We start from the raw sequence: 19356 nt of genomic DNA on the forward strand, positions 1-19356 counted from the left end.
GTTGAGATCCCCTATGAAATGAGACAACCCTTTGAAATGCTGATACCCGTCCGTCGTCGGTGATGGCGTTTATGTAAACTGATGCCTCGTCATGACAGAATAGCTACCCGTGTTTCTGACTGTTTCTGAAATGTAGCATGGAAATGTGTCAAATGAGGGACTGTCATGCACAAACCAGCCATGAAACAAGGTTTTAATGTTAGCTAGCTAGATAGACACATTTTCATACTAGCAATTTTTCTTTTAAAGGTCATTAAACAACAAGAAACTAAGATGATCAAATGTTATTATCATTTTTAAACCTTTATTTACAGTGCCCCTCCGAGGTGGAATGGAAGTGGACTTTAGTATTGTTTACAAACTCATAGTAAATCCTGTGGATTATAAAGCCATATGATACAATGCTGTACTTTATGTTTGACCTCAGAACGATTCGGACTGTCAAAGACGGTTGTTGATCTCCACATCCCGTTCCCTGCTCAGCTTTTCAGTGACTGGGAGGATGTTCCACTACGGAAAGTCCTTGGTTCTGGGAGGAAACCTTATAGCGGGCCCCCCGGGCCGGAGAGCCATGACATGGAAGTGCCCACTAGAGGAGCAACGTGCAGATGTGCTTCTGTTTCAGAGGGTTTCCTACGCAGGAACTGTGTCCTGTCTGTACCCTTTCAATCACCTCTCGCTGTTGTCCTGAGCAGAACAGAGATTTAAGGGATTGTTTGTGGAAGAAAACATGAACTCTCTCCATATCTGACTGTCTTCTTCTTTCGTTAGTTTCATCGCGTTTCTTGCATGTTATGTTATTGCTGCAATCATCGGAAAAAACGTGAAGTTGGAGTTGCAGTGGGGTCAGTTCAAGTCATTTTCGCAGCTGGACTTCCTCTGGTGAATGGACCAATTGGCCCCATAAAGCAAAAATGGTTTGTAATTTTTTTTCCCCCCTTCACTTTCAGTTCCACAAACCCAGCCATGTGAAGGTCTTTTTTTTTTCTCATTGGCAGACAGGTTTAAGAGTAGCCTGCCGTGGTGTGCTTTGGCTTACTGCTGCTCTCTCTGTAATCACATTACTGATTCTGCCAAAGAGCCACATCACAATCTTTCATTAAAATCGCATTAGAACAAGACGTGAAGTCATGTGGGAGGAGCGCTTTTTTTCATCCCTCACTCCAGAGAGAACTAGACCTACTATAAAAATGACGCTTGGTGGCACAGCTATGCTTTTTGGGCTCCTTTTTTGTGTGTACAGGCAAAGTGTGGAGACCTATTTGAATCATATTTGATTGCGTGATCTACCGTGACTTTTTTGGGGATATGTGCCAATGGGAGACCCAGATGCAGATATATCTTTCATTAGCCAAGTGGTCGTTATTGACAGGATACTGCTCAGTGCAGCCTCACCCTACAGCCTTGTTTTGAGAGTCAGGAAGCGATGAATGAAGTAATGCATGCTTTGCGGGCAGGGAGCTGGGGGGGGAGAGGGATATTGTGGGAGGGGATGGGTGGGTAGGCTCTGTTGAGGGCAAAGGTGGGAGGCGAGTGTGGAGCAGGGATTTGGACTGGAAAAGATGGGAGAGTGGAACAGGAAGGACAGTGGAAAAGGCTCGATATATAAACACTGGCCGCTGTTTGAGGGCCTGGACCCTGCAAGCTCTGACCTAAGTGGCACATCTCATGAGTGCAGAAATCATAACAAGCATCGCTGCAACTGGCGCCAATGAATACACCGTGGACATCTTCAGTACCTGAACTTTGACACACGCATACCTTTTCTGGTTTGTTTTGGTGGGGAAACACCTTTTCTGCAGCAGCCAGAACATGCAAAGTTGAGATTCTTGCTTTAAGATACAGTAAGTAGAAGAAAAGGTTCAGGAAGTTAATGTCAATTATCCCAGGCTTGTAATGTTGAAATGACTATTGCATTACGACATGTTGCAAGTGATGTGAGGAAACATTGCAAAAAGGCTGACACGTATCAAATTTTATATGTAGCATTTAAAGTCCAAGCAGCCCGAGGTAGAAAAGGTAAATTCACCTCAGGAGGATTCGCAGTAAAAATAAACAACCAAGCCAGTTTTTGGGGCTTGCCAAGAGACTTACTTAATACTTTATTGCTTATGATTTTTGTGCTTTTGGGATTGAAAAAGCAGTTTCCTACAGATATGCCAAGAATTAAACGTTTTTGAACCCTTAATTATGTGGAAATAAGATTTGGTGTATTTTAACCAGTTGTTTAATGTACTTTGTATGATTTTTAAGGGGAGAATTGTCAAAAGAGCTGACCATATTATGGGCCATACTTACGTGTGTCCAATAAACCTGCAGATTTTAACGAGTGCCCCAATGTCTCTTTATTTTTTTGCATGTAATATCTTGTTAGCGTGTAGGCGTCAAGGTGGTGCAGTGGTTAGCACAGCAGCAAGAGGAATCCGGGGTCGAACCTGTGTTAGCTTAGGTTATCTCCTGGTTCTCCAACTTCCTCCCCCACTCAGATGACATTATTGTTTTATTTGACATTAATTGTTGTTTTGCATGTAGCAGTGTTGTAAAATGGCCTCATTGTGTACATGTTGTGGTACAGTTTGGTCCCAAGATCACTTTTGATCAAACTAAGTAGCTTTTAAAAAGGAAAACTAAAAGTTTTGGCCTCTTGAGTTAAGATGATGCCCTCCTTGAACCGACACCTTACCCCTCCTTGAACCGACACCTTACCCCTCCTTGAACCGACACCTTACCGTGGTGGAGTGGTTTGAGTACCTGAATGATCCTAGGAGCTATGTTGTCCGGGGCTTAATGCCCCTGGTAGGGTCTCCCAAGGCAAACAGGTCCTAGGTGACAGGTCAGACTAAGAGCGGTTCAGAAACCCCCTTATGAAGAAAAAACATAAAAGGAAGTGTACGTCGCCCGGATTGGCGTCACCGGGGCCCCACCCTGGAGCCAGGCCCGGGGTTGGGGCTCGCAGGCGAGCGTCTGGTGGCCGGGTCTGTGCCCACGGGACCCGGCCGGGCGCAGCCCGAAGGAGCGACGTGGGCCCGCCCTCCTGTAGGCCCACCACCCGCAGGAGGGTCCATAAGGGGCCGGTGCGGTGGGATTTGGGTGGCTGTCCTGGGCGGGTGCCCCGGCGACCCAATCCCCGGACGGTGACTCTAGCCATGGGGACATGGAATGTCACCTCACTGGGGGGGAAAGAGCCTGAGCTAGTGCGGGAGGTAGAGCGCTACCGGCTACAGGTAGTTGGGCTCACCTCCACGCACAGTCTGGGCTCTGGAACCCAACTCCTTGAGAGAGGCTGGACTCTCTTCTACTCTGGAGTTGCCCGCGGTGAAAGGCGCCGAGCTGGTGTGGGCTTGCTTATAGCCCCCCAGCTCAGCCGCCATGTGTTGGAGTTTTCCCCAGTGAACGAGAGGGTCGTCTCCCTGCGCCTTCGGGTCGGGGATAGGTCTCTCACTGTTGTTTCGGCCTACGGGCCAAACGGCAGTGCAGAGTACCCGGCCTTCTTGGAGTCCTTGGGAGGGGTACTTGAGAGTGCTCCAACCGGGGACTCCATTGTTTTACTGGGGGACTTCAACGCTCACGTGGGCAATGACAGTGTTACCTGGAGGGGCGTGATTGGGAGGAACGGCCTCCCCGATCAGAACCCGAGTGGGGTTCTGTTATTGGACTTCTGTGCTAGTCACAGTTTGTCCATAACGAACACCATGTTCAAGCATAAGGGTGTCCATCAGTGCACGTGGCACCAGGACACCCTAGGCCGGAGGTCAATGATCGACTTTATGGTTGTGTCATCTGACCTCCGGCCGTATGTCTTGGACACTCGGGTGAAGAGAGGGGCTGAGCTGTCAACTGATCACCACCTGGTGGTGAGTTGGATCCGCTGGCAGGGGAGGAAGCTGGACAGACTTGGCAGACCTAAACGTGTTGTGAGGGTCTGCTGGGAACATCTGGTGGAACCCCCTGTCAGGGAGGTCTTCAACTCCCACCTCCGGGAGAGCTTTGACCAGATCCCGAGGGAGGCTGGGGACATTGAGTCCGAATGGACCTTGTTCTCTGCTTCCATTGTGGACGCTGCTGTTCGAAGCTGTGGCCGTAAGGTCTCCGGTGCCTGTCGTGGTGGCAATCCCCGAACCCGGTGGTGGACACCGGAAGTAAGGGATGCTGTCAAGCTGAAGAAGGAGTCCTACCGAACCTGGTTGGCTCGGGGGACTCCCGAGGCAGCTGACGGGTACCGGCAGGCCAAGCGTGCTGCAGCGCGGGTAGTCGCTGAAGCAAAGGTTCGGGTCTGGGAAGAGTTCGGGGAGGCCATGGAGGAGGACTATCGGTCGGCCTCGAGGAAATTCTGGCAAACCATCCGGCGCCTCAGGAAGGGGAAGCAGCCCTCCACCAACACTGTTTACGGTGGAGGTGGGGAGCTGCTGACTTCGACTGGGGATATCGTCGGGCGGTGGAAGGAATACTTCGAGGATCTCCTCAACCCCACTGACACGTCTTCCATTGAGGAAGCAGAGGCTGGAGACTCGGAGGTTCATCCACCCATTACCCGGGCTGAAGTCACCGAGGTAGTTAAGAAGCTCCCCGGTGGCAAGGCACCGGGGGTGGATGAGATCCGCCCTGAGTACCTCAAGTCTCTGGATGCTGTGGGGCTGTCGTGGCTGACACGTCTCTGCAACATCGCGTGGCAGTCGGGGACAGTGCCTCTGGACTGGCAGACCGGGGTGGTGGTCCCTCTATTCAAAAAGGGGGACCGGAGGGTGTGTTCCAACTATCGGGGGATCACACTTCTCAGCCTCCCCGGGAAAGTCTATTCCAGGGTACTGGAGAGGAAAATTCGGCCGATAGTCGAACCTCAGATTCAGGAGGAACAATGCGGTTTTCGTCCTGGCCGTGGAACACTGGACCAGCTCTATACCCTCTGCAGGGTGCTCGAGGGTTCATGGGAGTTTGCCCAACCAGTCCACATGTGTTTTGTGGACTTGGAGAAGGCATTCGACCGTGTTCCTCGTGGCATTCTGTGGGAGGTACTTCGGGAGTACGGGGTCGGGGGCCCTCTGCTAAGGGCTGTTCGGTCCCTGTATGACCGGAGCAGGAGCTTGGTTCGCATTGCCGGCAGTAAGTCAGACCTGTTTCAGGTGCATGTTGGACTCCGGCAGGGCTGCCCTTTGTCACCGGTCCTGTTCATTATTTTTATGGACAGGATTTCTAGGCGCAGCTGTGGGCCGGAGGGGATCTGGTTCGGGAGCCACTGGATTTCATCCCTGCTTTTTGCAGACGATGTGGTCCTGTTGGCTCCTTCGAGCCAGGACCTCCAGCATGCCCTGGGGCGGTTTGCAGCCGAGTGTGAAGCAGCCGGGATGAGGATTAGCACCTCCAAATCTGAGGCCATGGTTCTCGACCGGAAAAAGGTGGCTTGCTCCCTCCAGGTCGGGGGGGAGTTCCTGCCTCAAGTGGAGGAGTTTAAGTATCTTGGGGTCTTGTTCACGAGTGAGGGAAGGATGGAACGTGAGATTGACAGGCGGATCGGTGCAGCGGCTGCAGTAATGCGGTCGTTGTATCGGTCCGTCGTGGTAAAGAGAGAGCTGAGCCGAAAGGCGAAGCTCTCAATTTACCGGTCAATCTACGTTCCTACCCTCACCTATGGTCATGAACTTTGGGTCATGACCGAAAGAATAAGATCCCGGATACAAGCGGCCGAAATGAGCTTCCTCCGCAGGGTGGCGGGGCGCTCCCTTAGAGATAGGGTGAGGAGCTCCGTCACACGGGAGGAGCTCGGAGTAGAGGCGCTGCTCCTCCACATCGAGAGGAGCCAGTTGAGGTGGCTCGGGCATCTGTATCGGATGCCCCCTGGACGCCTCCCTCGGGAGGTGTTCCAGGCATGTCCCACCGGGAGGAGACCCCGAGGAAGACCCAGGACACGCTGGAGTGACTATGTCACCCGGCTGGCCTGGGAACGCCTCGGGGTCCTCCCGGAGGAGCTGGGGGAAGTGTCCGGGGAGAGGGAAGTCTGGGCGTCCCTGCTCAGGCAGCTGCCCCCGCGACCCGGTCCCGGATAAAGCGGAAGAAAATGGATGGATGGATGGATGGATGGAGTTAAGATGATTTTGTCCCACACGTGTGATTTTTGCTGTCTTGTTTTGACAGTGGTCTTGTGCTTTGGTCTGTGGTGCTCCTATGATTCAGTAACCTCCCCATTGTGTCATCTTTGTTTTTCTTCCCACCTCCTCTGAACAGGGGCACAAGTGTTTATGTCACAGGGTTAGGCATTTTTCGTGTTTTTCCTATTACAGAACAATCTGGCCGGTAAGGTGGGGTCCGTATGACTCACGCTAAAATCAGTAGACTGGGGTCTCTGGCTTTCTGCAGAGAAACTAGCCAAGTTTGACGGTTCCCAGGTTTGCTCTGAAATGCCTTGCTTTAAAAGGCAAAAAGCAGGAGAAGCCTTTTGCCTTGGACTTGTGTGCCCCAGCGTGTGTGTGTGTGTGTGTGTGGTATTTCTATCTTGTGATGGTTCTTTCCTTCGGGACGGCAGCTATCGTTTCGATCTGTTATGCAGACCTCTCATCTGACACTTTTGTTTATTGCTCCGCTGATTGTATCCAGTTGATCTATGCTGTTTTAACTAGAACTGACACTGCACAGGGACACGAAGGCTGCCTTCTCTGAATGTTGCCTGCCATCGATTAACTCCGGATCTTCATGTGACCGGATAACATTCATTCTTCATGTTTTACGTAATGAAGTCCACACAGCTTGGCCTCATATATTCTCGTATTAACTGTCCACCCTGCAGTGAGTGAAACGTGCATGCAGCCTACGTAATCGGATTGTGGATGGGTGAGGTCTGTGCACCATGCGCACATGTGGCTCCAATAAAGAGCTGCAAATCTATCCCTTGACATCACTGTTCTTGCAGTACACACTAATTGTCCGTAGTGACCTGAGCCTTGATGCTGTCTTTGCTGAGACACCCTTAATCTTCTCATAACGTGCAATACTAACGCGTACAAGACCCACATTCGCTTTAGATATATCTGTGGATATTAATAAACAAAAATAGGCTGGCACATTTAATTGAAAGTATGAGATGACATAGCAATGCAACATTCAACAACCCTATTACATTCCTGCATTTATTATGCTCTGGAGTAGGACAGTAAAATCGCTGGACTCTTATCTCACCTTGAACAATGCTTTAATAGTATTGATTTTTACTCTCATAATACCATGGCCCTTCATTGTCTTTTATGATACGGTGACGTTGGAGACTGCCCCGGCTTTACGTCAGACACAATATAGTGCAGTGAGGCCTTGTAAAGGTGTGTCAAGGTTCAGCCTAATGTTGTTAAAACATGTTTTTACTATTTGGCGGAGTAGCTGAACTTTCCACTCAACATGGCACCGTGTTTTGGAATCATTTGAGCTCGGCAGTTGACTAACAGTCCATAAGGGTCGCAGATTACCCATCGGGCTTATAGAGAATTGAGGCTTAGGTTATGTGTGCATACTAATAATACTATTTTTACTAACAACAATAACAGATTATGTACTTTTTTTTTGTTTTGCATGAACACGTGCTGTGGCTGAAGCTTCATTCTTGACTGGCATGCAGGTGGAAAACGTTTGAAAGTAAAAAAGAAATAGTGCTAGCAAATACAAACACTATAAAAGACATGAGTAGTAGAGACACAGTATGAGCATAACAAAACAATATACAACCTCTAAGGGATTTAAAGATGACAGACCCTTACATTCCTCTGGCAGACCGCTTCAAACACAGAGACCTGCAGACTGCAGGATCCTGGTCACTCTTAGTTTCAAGGCTGGATGTGAGGATCATTAGAAGGCCCCCAAAAAACGATTGAGTTACAGCAATTGAACCACATGTTATATTTTCAAACTTACGCAGATGGGGTATAGTGATGGAAAACAGCAATAGTTAGCAAACAGTTGCCTAATTATACATTGAGCAGCATTGGTTTTCATTTAGAGTCGTGTTTCCGGCCACCCAACAAATGAAAGTCCAAGATACAGCATCCTTTAAGCTTTAATATCCGTCTTTGTAGCGTTTACATCCTCCGATATGTTCAATAGCTGCCTGCTGCAACTGGAATCGATGCAGATGACGGTTAAACCAAAATAATAATAATAATAATAATAATACATAAGCTGAGGTGAGCTGGTGATAATTCTCTATGCGTCGACACTACAAGGGACACCTCTTACATTACCTATAGACCTTTTGATCCACTGGAAATTAAAAATTGATTAGTGCAGCTTTAAATAAATTGGTACTAGTATTATGTCACTCAACCTCAGCCCCAGAATGCCATAATCAAAAGTGTCTCGCAGTCAGCTTAGCAGGGCTGAAGAGGTTTTTAGTTTGGCTAGATAATCTAACTAATGTGTGAGCTATAAAATCAGGTTGATAGAGGATGTGATTTGATTAAAGGTATATTTGTTTTAATATGTTATTAGTGGCTTGGTATAAGGAGCTTTCCATGCTGAGCTTGAGCAAAAAAACATAAATGAGTGATGTGGTGAGTGTTACCCAGAATCTCACCACTCAAGGACTGTATCTTGCATTTTGTTTGACAAGTGGACAATAAAAACACAAGCCGTGGTGAAATATGATCATCGTGGTACACTTGGCACTGCAGGCCTTAGGTCAAGAAATCCTGCCAATTTAAATTTAGGACAGAAGATGCTGTATCCAATAAAAAAAAATGCCTTGTCTCCATCCTGCTCACTGAAAAATTATAGTTTTTGATAGACCACATCAATATAGAATTGTTTGTGTTGTCTCCAGTCATTCCACATGCTGCAAATTAAGGACTATTGCCTTCACCAGAGTGACCAGAATCACCTTTTATAGACTTGCACACCCTGTTCTGGATTTTTGCTGTCTGTGTGGTTTGGATTCCTTCTAGATTTTACAATTAGTCACTTCAAAGAAAATTCCTATGTCCAGCATAGCAAGTGTTTGCTTTCAAAATAATAACCTGACAGGGTTATATTTGCAATACCTTTATTTTGAAAATGCCTTTAACCCGCATTAAATACTCCCACATGTTTACACCAGTTAGAAGTCACCTCTCTTGACAGAAACGTGTTGGCCAAAAACATGTGTACATTATGTACTGGTCGTGTATGAGTTATATGACTTCCAAAATGAACTGACACACGTTTATAATAAAACTTTTATACGTTAAACTGTTGTCTAATTCATTCTTCTGTCAGATCTGATTTATAAGCTGACAATAATAAGGCATCTCATAATACTCCTCCCTCCTCTGATCTCACCAAAATACTGTTAAAGATATCCCTGCTATTGTTTCTCTTAATGCTGCTTGTGCAGTGTCCTGCTTTTTGTTTACCATCTCTCTGGTATCTGAAACAAGGACCCATGCAGGCGTTCTCCGGTCTTGATTAATGATCCAAACTTAGGTCTGTGCAATGCCTTCCTGAAGTTCATGAGCCAAGAAATGAGCACTTAGGAGCCATAAACAGGTTATGAACACGTTTGTTTTGCTTACTGTATATTTGCTAGACTCCTGTGCAAAAGCTCTATCCGATATCTAATTTTAGTGAGCTTGCCTTTGTAAGCTCTTCTTTTGCCTCTTTATTTTTTTTAACAACAATTCTGTCACCCACCAGCTAAAAAAGACCATTTCCTCCCAGTGATATATTTAGACCTACTCAAAGAACAACAATTGTAAATACTTTGCTTCGCATCCTTCAGCTTCCTGTAGATTGTTGATTCAAACAAATTGGCCAAAGGAATCAGCCACAGGTTTCTGTTTGCCCATATTCCCCTGTGTGCTTTTGAGATTGGAGATTTGAGATTGAACTGAAGAGCGACCAGCAGAGGATTTCCAACTGTTTGAAATAAATTATCGAGGCAGAAGCTTTGCCCTTTGTGCCAAGCTCAAGCAGACCTTGTCCAACACCTCTCACATGTTTAGGCTTTGGGCCTGACCGTAGATTTAATCCATAGCATGTGTACACACACACACACACACACACACACACACACACTCCTCAGAGAGTGTGTAATCAGCAGGATAGACATGGATAGAAATGTGATGTGGCAAACAGCTCAATTGAATTAACAAAAACTGAAAAAATGCTGTTATCTATATTATTATTATTACTATATCAATATTAGTATTATTATTGGTATTATTGTGACATTTTATTTTTTAACTACACAAAAACAAATGTAAACCATATTTAAATGTCTAGTAAATTTGAATATCCTGAGTATCCAGGGTGTTTTCTTCAGAGACTGGACGAGTCTAATTTTGACAATTTCACACAAATGTCTAATTGGACGTGTTGACATGGATGCAAACTGCAATTTGACTAGTTGGCAGAGGCAAACAACCGTGAGGCAGTGATTCAAGTTTAGACTTAAAAACAATTTCTAATATTTTCTCGGTTATAGAATTGAATCATTAGCTGGATCCTCCACGTTCCAGCTATCTGTTGGGTGTTTTCGCAGCAGTAACAGATGCTCAGCAGAGTCAGAGCTCTATCCAATGGTGGAGCTCAGTTGATTGTTCCCTATGGAGTCGCAGCTATCTGCCAAATCTAATGACACTGCTCCTCGGTGTACTGCTCACAGCTCCGGTCTTAAAATACCCTCGCTGCATTCTGTCATGCTTCCCCCGGGGACTGCCATGGGTCAGCGCTCCCACCTCGGGGAATCTCTTCACTGTTTGGAAATAGATTTGGTTTGCTGTGTATGCTGGTGTGCAATGTGTGTAATGGAGGGTGGACTTGAATAGACTGTATATCCACCTCAAAATCTGAAATAGTTTTAATGCAGAACTAGGGAGCATTTATGCGTAAGCTATGAGTAAGTTTGCAGAGAGTAGTCACCCATCTTAGAGGTCACCTGAGGTCAGGCTTGGCCTTTTTAAACCTTATAGTTTGTCATTTATGAATGATGTTGGCATCAACAGGATTAAATGGATCTTAATTGACTTCCTATCCTTTTTGTTGAGGCGTATTTTCTTTTGAAATCAGTCTCACGACTACTTGTAACAGTTTGGCTTTTCCTCAGAGACGTATTTGTTATATTGGAGATATTGATGGTGTTTATGGGTATTAGGGCTGGGCACTACACTGGTTTACTGATTATAACTTTGCACTGCGATTGCTACATACTGTATGTATATTTACACACTGTAAATTACATATCGCACTGGTAATAGGAAGCAATATCTGGTATTAACCAAATAAGGATAGACTTAAGCCCAAACATATCAGTTTTGTTGCTCATGTTATTGTTACTTTTATCTGAATAATTTCTAAGAATTAAGACTTAACATTACATTTAATTATATTATAATATATCCTTAAAAACAGACCTGATGTTTTGCTGAGAATGAACAACTGTAGTGTCTACTGTCAGCGTGTTTCTGGGGCTATTCAGCATTTGGGCTACGATTGCTAGTACCACACTTTTTCTTTTCTCCTTATTTGTGTAAGCTATGACCGGCCCACGGATGATTAAATATAGCCGGCTCTGTTTGTATGTGCTAACCTGCGGTACCTGCCCTGCTGGTACACTAAGGTTTGATGTGTAACAGGATGTAGCAGACCATAGATCAACCGGATGTTTGCAAAGTGGTTAACTCTGTGATGTATCAGACCCACTCTTCGTGACTGCTGGCATTGTGTTATGGTTTCACAAACTCTTCCTCGGGACAGTCAAACTTATCGTTCTGAATGACCATGTCAAGCATTCTGCCCCCCTTTAAATAATAATAATAAATGCACTGCTTGTAACAATTGTTCAATTTGCCATTTTCTTTCAGAGCTTGGGATGGCGCAAAGAAAGTTTGCCCAGAGCCTGGGAGAGTTTCAGTTTGAATACGTCGGCGATGCGAAGACCGATGATGAGAAATGCATCGGTAAGTGTGGGTCTCCTCGCGTGACGGAAAACTAACCACTCGTTTTGTTACCACCACCATGCAGACTTGCACTGTAAATGTGCAGTTCTTTCTCCACCAGCAAATTAAGAGCAGCTCTGTTTTAATGTGCACCTGTGGTGGCAACAGCTGTTAATCATAATGTATTTTAAGATGCTTGTGTGTGAGAGAGTGAAGCAGAATGATTGTATTTATTACTGTTGAATTCTTTTTTTGTTTTTTTTTCAGATGAATCTTTACAAGAGTTTTCCTCATTCCTCAAAAACCTTGAAGACCAAAGGGAGCTGATGGTGAGAACAACTAGTCAGAACCTGCTTGAACGTCAGGGGAAATACCTGTGATTTTCTGTCTGTCTGTCTGTCTGTCTGTCTGTGGTGTATTATGTGTCTGCGTGCATATCCATCCAGCCTACACCTATTGCTGCCCATATTTGGTACTTGCATCTATTAATGTCTGACTCTGTCATCCGTCAGAGATCCAGACAGGCACTGGTAATATAATTTTCTCCAACATACAGCACAACCACAGCATAGAGCAGGCACGGCAAACCTATTCCGCTAAGTATTGATAGTGTTCACACAGTTTCTCCCCTTGTGCATGTCTAAGGGTCACTGTTACAGCACTTGTGCTTGGGAGTGGCTGCAGAGGGGAAGGCATACATTATATTACAGCCAAGCTTTAAATACCAGGACGGATTCACATAAGCTACTACAACATGGTCTACGACAATACATTACGACACTAGCTTCTGCACCAGGCAGCGTCGTTAAAGTCCCCATATGGAAGAAGTTACAACATTCTTAAAGGATGCATCATTTTCATGGCGACAAAGGGTTATAAACTGCTACCCTGAAGCGTTAAAAGTGATTTATTTGTGAAAGCTGTCAAGGTTATGAAATGGATATATACTAGACAAAGCTCCTCATTTGAAAGTTCATTGTAAGGCAGTTGTTTGGAAAAATACTTTCAAAATAAATGTATTCCTCTTCTTTGGACACAATTAAGTGTTTTCGACTTTCTATGAACAGCCATTCTGTTGTAATATCTGTCTGTCTGCAGTGTCTGAGGTTAGGGAGTGGGCCCATCATCATCATCATCAGCTGACTGAGCTGAGATGACTGTTTTAGAGCCTGGCTCAGATTGTAATGGTAAACACTGCTCAGCAGAGTGGGATGACATCACGGTACACAGGAAGGAAAAGTAGGATGGTCATGCAGGCACAGACATGTCCTGCAGCAGAAGCACTGGAGGAGGGACGGCAAAGACGCCGACTTTATGACTTCATAATCGGGAGACAAAGACATTTTTAGAATTATACTTTGCAGTTGTGTAATTTATCACTAATAGCCTCTCATCACTTGAGTCAGCAAACACTCAACTGGAAATTGTTGCTGTGTCATGACATATTGGGTTTGTCAGTAAGTTAAACCATAATGAAGGTTTTTTTAATGCTTTGTGTCTAGATGAGAAACATCACAGAAACCTTAATGAAACCCCTGGAGAAGTTCAGGAAAGACCATCTTGGTACAGTAAGGGTAACGTATGATGGCTTCTCAATCCCAGCATATGCTGTATTTCTCAGTTGATCTGTTTGTGTATCCTGCTCTCCTTTATGAACCTCTACTCCTTCCACTGTACCTTCTCAAGGCGGAAAGAAAGAAGTATGAGAAAGAAACGGAGAAGTACTACAGCTCTCTGGAAAAGCTTCTGAACATGTCAGCAAAGAAGAAAGAGCCACAGCTACAAGAGGTATTTATCCTTCTCCGAACTCTCCGACAGAATTGCAACATGCAGATTATAGCAGTTTATGATGACAGCGAAACGGATGGGAATGGTTATTTTGTGTAGCTTGAGAATCCCTGTTTTGGTTTTTGCCTTTGGTGCCATGAGGGGGAGGGGGAGGGGGGGAAGAGCCTTGCTGCAAAGCCTGTTGGACCATGCAAGTTTCCACTGTGTTGCAGTAACAGTTTTCCTGGCTTTGTTTGGGAAGGAAATGTGTGCTCATTTGGGCTGTACTATCAAAATAAACTATCAAAGTCAAACCTGTCTGCTGAATTTTGGGGAGAATCCATTGTACAGTACCTGGCAGGGGTATTTTATATTGTGGGGAATTTAGCAACCTCTCACTGAACAATGTTTCACTTTCATTTGTTTGCCATGTGGCCATTTAAGGCTTACTCATATGTTGTATACACCAACCAGAGAGGACACTTGAAATTGTTGACATTATGTCTGTTCTGTTCTCTGTGACCCTTGTGGTACCAACACTGATTTCTTTCAGACTCGAATGAATGGACTCAGTGATTCCTTCGCAGCCACAAGAGTCATGAACTTCATTGGTTCCTCTTATTAAGGCAACAAAAAGAACAGTATATGATGAAAAGCAGCAGTATGCAAATGTTGATCTTAATCATTGCAAAGTGAATGAAAAGTTGTCAGTAGTTGATATTTAGAAGGAAATTGTATCCGCCAGTAAAGTTATTATAGTAAGAACGTATATCACATATTACACCTACAGATGCCTTAGATGTGTTGCATTGCAGACTTTGTACACTCTCATATATGCAGCTTGGGTGTTACTTGAACTGTAGTTCTTGGACGCCAAAGTGAAAGCTTTTTTTTCTTTGTTTCGACGCATCCGTCTGTCTCTATAATCATCGTGGTGTGTCTGTGTTCTCCACCTTCGCAGGCAGACGTCCAGGTGGAAACCATGAGGCAGCACTTTCAGGAGGAGTCACTGGACTATGTGTGCAAACTGCAGGAGATCCAAGAGAGAAAGAAGTTTGAGTGTGTGGAGCCGGTGAGTCACTCACCTTAGCGACTGACTGTGGACTTTCTTTCACTTTTAATAAAGGCCAATATAAGATGTGTCTCATGGGGTTTACCGATTTATGAGTTTCTCTTTCACTTGCAGTCTCTTTAGATAACCAGCTCTAATCTGTTTTTTCCTGTTGTATTTTTAGATGCTGGCCTTCTTTCAGACGGTCTTCACCTTTTATCACCAGGGCTTTGAGCTCGCCAACGACTTTGACCATTATAAAAGAGCACTGCAGATCAATATTCAGAATGTAAGAAATATTCATGTTTCATGATTTTATTCTATTATGTTCTAACCATGGCAACATTTTCTTGTTTGCAATTTGAATGTTCTTGTTCTGCTCACGAATAGAAAACATAATGAACGTAATGGGTGGCTGAATGAAGTAACAACAAAAAAAAACAAAAAAAAAAGCTGACATCTGAAGGGCAGAAAGGCCCATGAAACAAAACCTTGATATACTGTCGATTTATGAAGTTCTCTTCTCTTTGAAAATCATTGCCTACTTTACACAGCAACTGAAGCTAAAACAGAGCATCATGGGTCGGCCTCTGTGGCTACCTATCCAATAATTACTTGCCTTTTTGTTATGATTTTGCGACCAACCTGTGAGAAAAATATCTCCCTCTGCTTCACGTTTTACTTCTTCAGCCAACTGCTTGGTTATCCTGCAGTGCCATCACGGTTTTAGCTCGGTTTCATTCTCTGTTTTGGATTACTGCCATCCATTCACTGATTTCATGGAGATAAAGCTGTTTCCGAGGGAAGCTCATACATTTTGTGTGCCTATTAGGAAGGTCTTTCTTCCTAATCACTGATTATCAAGAAGTGACTTCCTGGATCCTGTTTGATTCCTCTCCCCCCTCCCAGACAAGGAGTCGATTTGAGGGCACGCGGTCAGAAGTGCACGACCTGATGAAGAAGATCAGGGAGGCTCCTCAAGAATACAGACAGACCAGCCCTATCAGTTATGAAGGCTACCTCTATATACAGGAAAAACGTAAGACCTCTATGTAGTTCAAATGTGTTTTTTAATGGGTGTCATATTACAACCTTTTTTAACCGCTTTCTTTCGACTCCTTTCTGTACCTGAAGAACGTAGGTGACATTGTCTCAAGGGTTGCAGGAATGTTTAATCTCTATCATCTCCATTCAACTCTTCCATCCCTATTATGAACAAAACATAGAGGTTCAAATGAATTTGTGAGCAGCAGCGGCAGTGATGCACCTGCAAAAGGTTGTCGAAATACAGACTAATTGAATTGTTCTTTGTTGATGTGGCTACACTTCCTGACCCACATTTTATATGCAGATGTCTTCCAGTGCCGAGATAAGCAACACTGATTATTACAATGCGAATAGTGTTGAATATCTGCGTCACACCCTTGTTTCTCCAGGGCCACCTCCCTTTGGCTCAAGTTGGGTCAAACGCTACAGCACATTCGTGAAAGAGCAGAAGATCCTGCACATGGTGACCTTTGACCACAGATCTGGTGGAAAGATTGTGAGTAATCCTGGAACACAGAGCAGCGGGTCATCGATGCCACGCCATTATTATGACATCTCAACCACATTCTCGATGCAATCTTTTACTTTTCAGAACTATGTTTGATTTTATTATTACTTGGTTTGTACAATAAAAGCGTAATTTTTTTTTTTTATTTTCAGGGTGAGACAGATTCCGTCACGCTCAAATCCTGCCTCCGCAAAACGACAGACATGTTGGACAGAAGGTTCTGCTTAGAACTCGACATAACGGATCGGTACAACTTCACCCAACACTGTATCTCAATCACATTGTAATGATTTCACGCACACGGTTGCAGATTTCATTTCACGTTCAGTTATTTTTCAAATTGCTCCAGGACAACTCTTATATAAACATTCTCCACAGAGCCCATAGATTATCTGCCTGTGATATTCCAGGTTAACAGCTTTGCTGCAGATCTTAGCTCCAGACACTTACTGATTGCGGTTTAACATGCTGCTCTGTGTGTTTTGGGTTGTAGAGGACAGGACAGCGGGATTCGTGTTTGGAGGGCTGCCCTCACACACTTAGCTGAGAGGATTTGTCACACCCCGCTGTGCCCTGTAGTAATAGATATCTCATTTTGTCACTCAACTTAACTCTGCCCTGCCCTCCTTCTCTAGTATTAATAGAAGAGCAATACCCCAGTTTAGTTAGGAAATATGAGTCCACACATCCACCCGATTGGGGTGAGTAAGTTGATATCTATCTATGTGGTTTAGGGCTGATAAACCAGCTGGGATGACTAATAGGTCTCATGTTTGTAGTTACTGCAAATCCAAGGTGCAGGTGCCCTTAGCAGAGGGTGTTTTTTTTTTTTGTTTCAAAGATTGCGAAGCATGTTTTGTATTGACACTGACATCCCCTAATGCCGTACTGAACTGTACCTCTAAGGCTTTCCCTAGTGCTGATGTGGTATTCCTCTCTCTCAGGCCAGGCACGGTGTTTACAGTACAGGCTCTGTCAGAGGATGACCACAAGTTCTGGATGCAGGCCATGGGTGGGAAGGACCCTGTGAGTCAGCCGCCTGCACTATGTCATCATCAACCGCTCACACTTGAGTCATGTAGCACCGCTGTATTCTGTTTAACCACCATCTTATAGTGTGATATGCTTCCATACACCAGCACCGTTGCTTTATATCACAAGGTTCAACTATTCTTGATCAGTGAACTTTGAGCTTTATTTTTTACTTTTTACTCTAACAGATTAGCCACTATCTTGGAAGGTCTTATTCTAAAGAACGAGGAAGTAAGTGATCTAGCTGTACCAGACTTTTTATCTGTAAAATCATTAATCAATCAATCATTACATTTCATGAGGGTAATGCTTCACCATATTTAAAGTTGTTTTTTCTTCTTCTTTCGCTTGGCAGTTGATGCCCAGTTGGATGATGTCGGTTTGAGTTTTATGAAGAACTCCATCAGCGCCATCGAGAACAGAGGTGAGCTTCAGATATGTAAATATACAGAAGCCCAGTTGAGAGAAGGTGATTTGTTTAACATAAGAATTGATAGATCATAATGGGTAACATGGGTGCAGTGTTTTCATCTGTACACAAGGGGGCAGACTTGCTCCAACATTGAAACAAAATGCTGTCTGGCAGGTACTGCAGGCAGCATGTACTGCAGATAATACTAATGCATTTTATTGGTCTAGTCCTTCTCAACATTTCTTATTCTGGTTTGTTTGTTTGCCTTTTTATTTATCGTTTGCTTTGTCTGGTCTTTTCCCTGTTAAGTACTGTACTCTATGAAGAACAGTGCTATCCATGCCATGCAAATTTCATGATTGTTATTACCCATCAGGTATTAATGACCAAGGCCTGTACAGAGTTGTTGGGGTGAGCTCCAAGGTCCAGAAGCTCCTCTCGTTAATGATTGGTGAGTTAAAGTCTATTCTTTTATCCTTCTGCTCTTGAAATATATTTTGTCACTGGTAAGAGCCGAATGAAGTTAAAATTTTAATTTATATGCAACTGCACTATCTCTGTGATATTAGGTTCCCCCCCCCAGTTAGTTGAATGTGCTGACGCAATGGATGTGTCTGTCGGGACGATATTAAAAAGATAGTGACTGACAATCAGCCCATGACTCAGCCTATCGGCACCATGTTTCTCTGAAGTGCAACAAGTGCCGGGGTGTATCTTTGCCTCACTTCATTTCAGTGTTATATCTCCCAGACAAGCAGACAGGCTCCATCACATTCACATCCTTGCAATTTTTTTTTTGTCTGTCTTTTGCTTCATTAACACACCACTGAAACGGCGCTCACTGGCACACTTCGTCTGTCAGTCGCCTTTCTTCTTTTCCGTTTTTTGCCTCTCGCTTGTCTTAAATCCCTTTCACTAAACTTCTTCTCTATAGAGCTTGTCCTCTGTCCTTTACATCGCTCCCCGTCTGCTCTCCGGTTTCCTGCTGTCTCCAGCAGACACCAGCTCACTTTCAGATCTGTGTTCGGAATGACAACAAACTCAGGCAGCCGTCAGCCTGTCTCGACTTCCTCTCCAAAACCTTCCAGCCTCCCATCCTGCCAACTCATGCTGTGGACTCCATTAACACTCTGCTGCATCATTCTTAGAAGTTTCTTGAGAACCTGAGTCTAGTGAACGAAGCGTTCGTCTGTGGGCTTGACATTCCACGTATTATTGTGAACGAGGGAAAACTTGCATTGTTTCTGTGATTAACCATAAAAAATAGGACATTTTCATTAAGCTGCCTAGAACTTGACTGATATTTTATCCCTGGAATGAAAGAGGTAGTATTACTTCTACACAAACCAACACATTCACAACATTTCATGCATACAACAGTTCACAGTGAGTGGGTGAAGTGGAGCTTTAAACCCTTAAGAAAGACTTTGGATCCTCCCACTCCTCCTCCTTTTCATCTCTCACCCACCAACATGGCCAGCATCCAATCAGAGAGGACAGAGTGATGGAAAAACGCGTCTCCCATCATATTACAGTACAATCAAAGACAGCGGCACCTATTGAATATCAGGCAAAAAATATAACCGGAAGAAGACTGTAAAAGTGAGCCGACTCCGTCTCTGACCTCTCCCCTGTACAGTATTTGGTGTGTGGT

General features: G+C 44.6%; 1 protein-coding gene across 3 annotated transcripts in view; it reads left to right on the forward strand.

Annotated features, from left to right (window-relative positions):
* Positions 1-19356, forward strand: part of arhgap10 (Rho GTPase activating protein 10) — a 46675-nt gene that overhangs the window by 3748 nt on the left and 23571 nt on the right. For 2 of the 3 annotated variants that reach the window (XM_084003143.1, XM_084003145.1), the window contains exons 2-14: positions 11811-11906; positions 12153-12214; positions 13388-13459; positions 13572-13673; positions 14614-14724; positions 14888-14992; positions 15613-15742; positions 16140-16246; positions 16411-16505; positions 17203-17284; positions 17479-17521; positions 17646-17714; positions 18079-18153. In XM_084003143.1, coding sequence (XP_083859269.1) covers positions 11811-11906; positions 12153-12214; positions 13388-13459; positions 13572-13673; positions 14614-14724; positions 14888-14992; positions 15613-15742; positions 16140-16246; positions 16411-16505; positions 17203-17284; positions 17479-17521; positions 17646-17714; positions 18079-18153 — 1149 coding nt within the window. The remainder of the gene's footprint in view (positions 1-11810; positions 11907-12152; positions 12215-13387; positions 13460-13571; positions 13674-14613; positions 14725-14887; positions 14993-15612; positions 15743-16139; positions 16247-16410; positions 16506-17202; positions 17285-17478; positions 17522-17645; positions 17715-18078; positions 18154-19356) is intronic. The other variant, XM_084003144.1, reaches the window with a different exon arrangement.

Source organism: Eutrigla gurnardus (assembly GCF_963514095.1).
Source record: "Eutrigla gurnardus genome assembly, chromosome: 3".
Classification (NCBI taxonomy): Eukaryota; Metazoa; Chordata; class Actinopteri; order Perciformes; family Triglidae; genus Eutrigla; species Eutrigla gurnardus.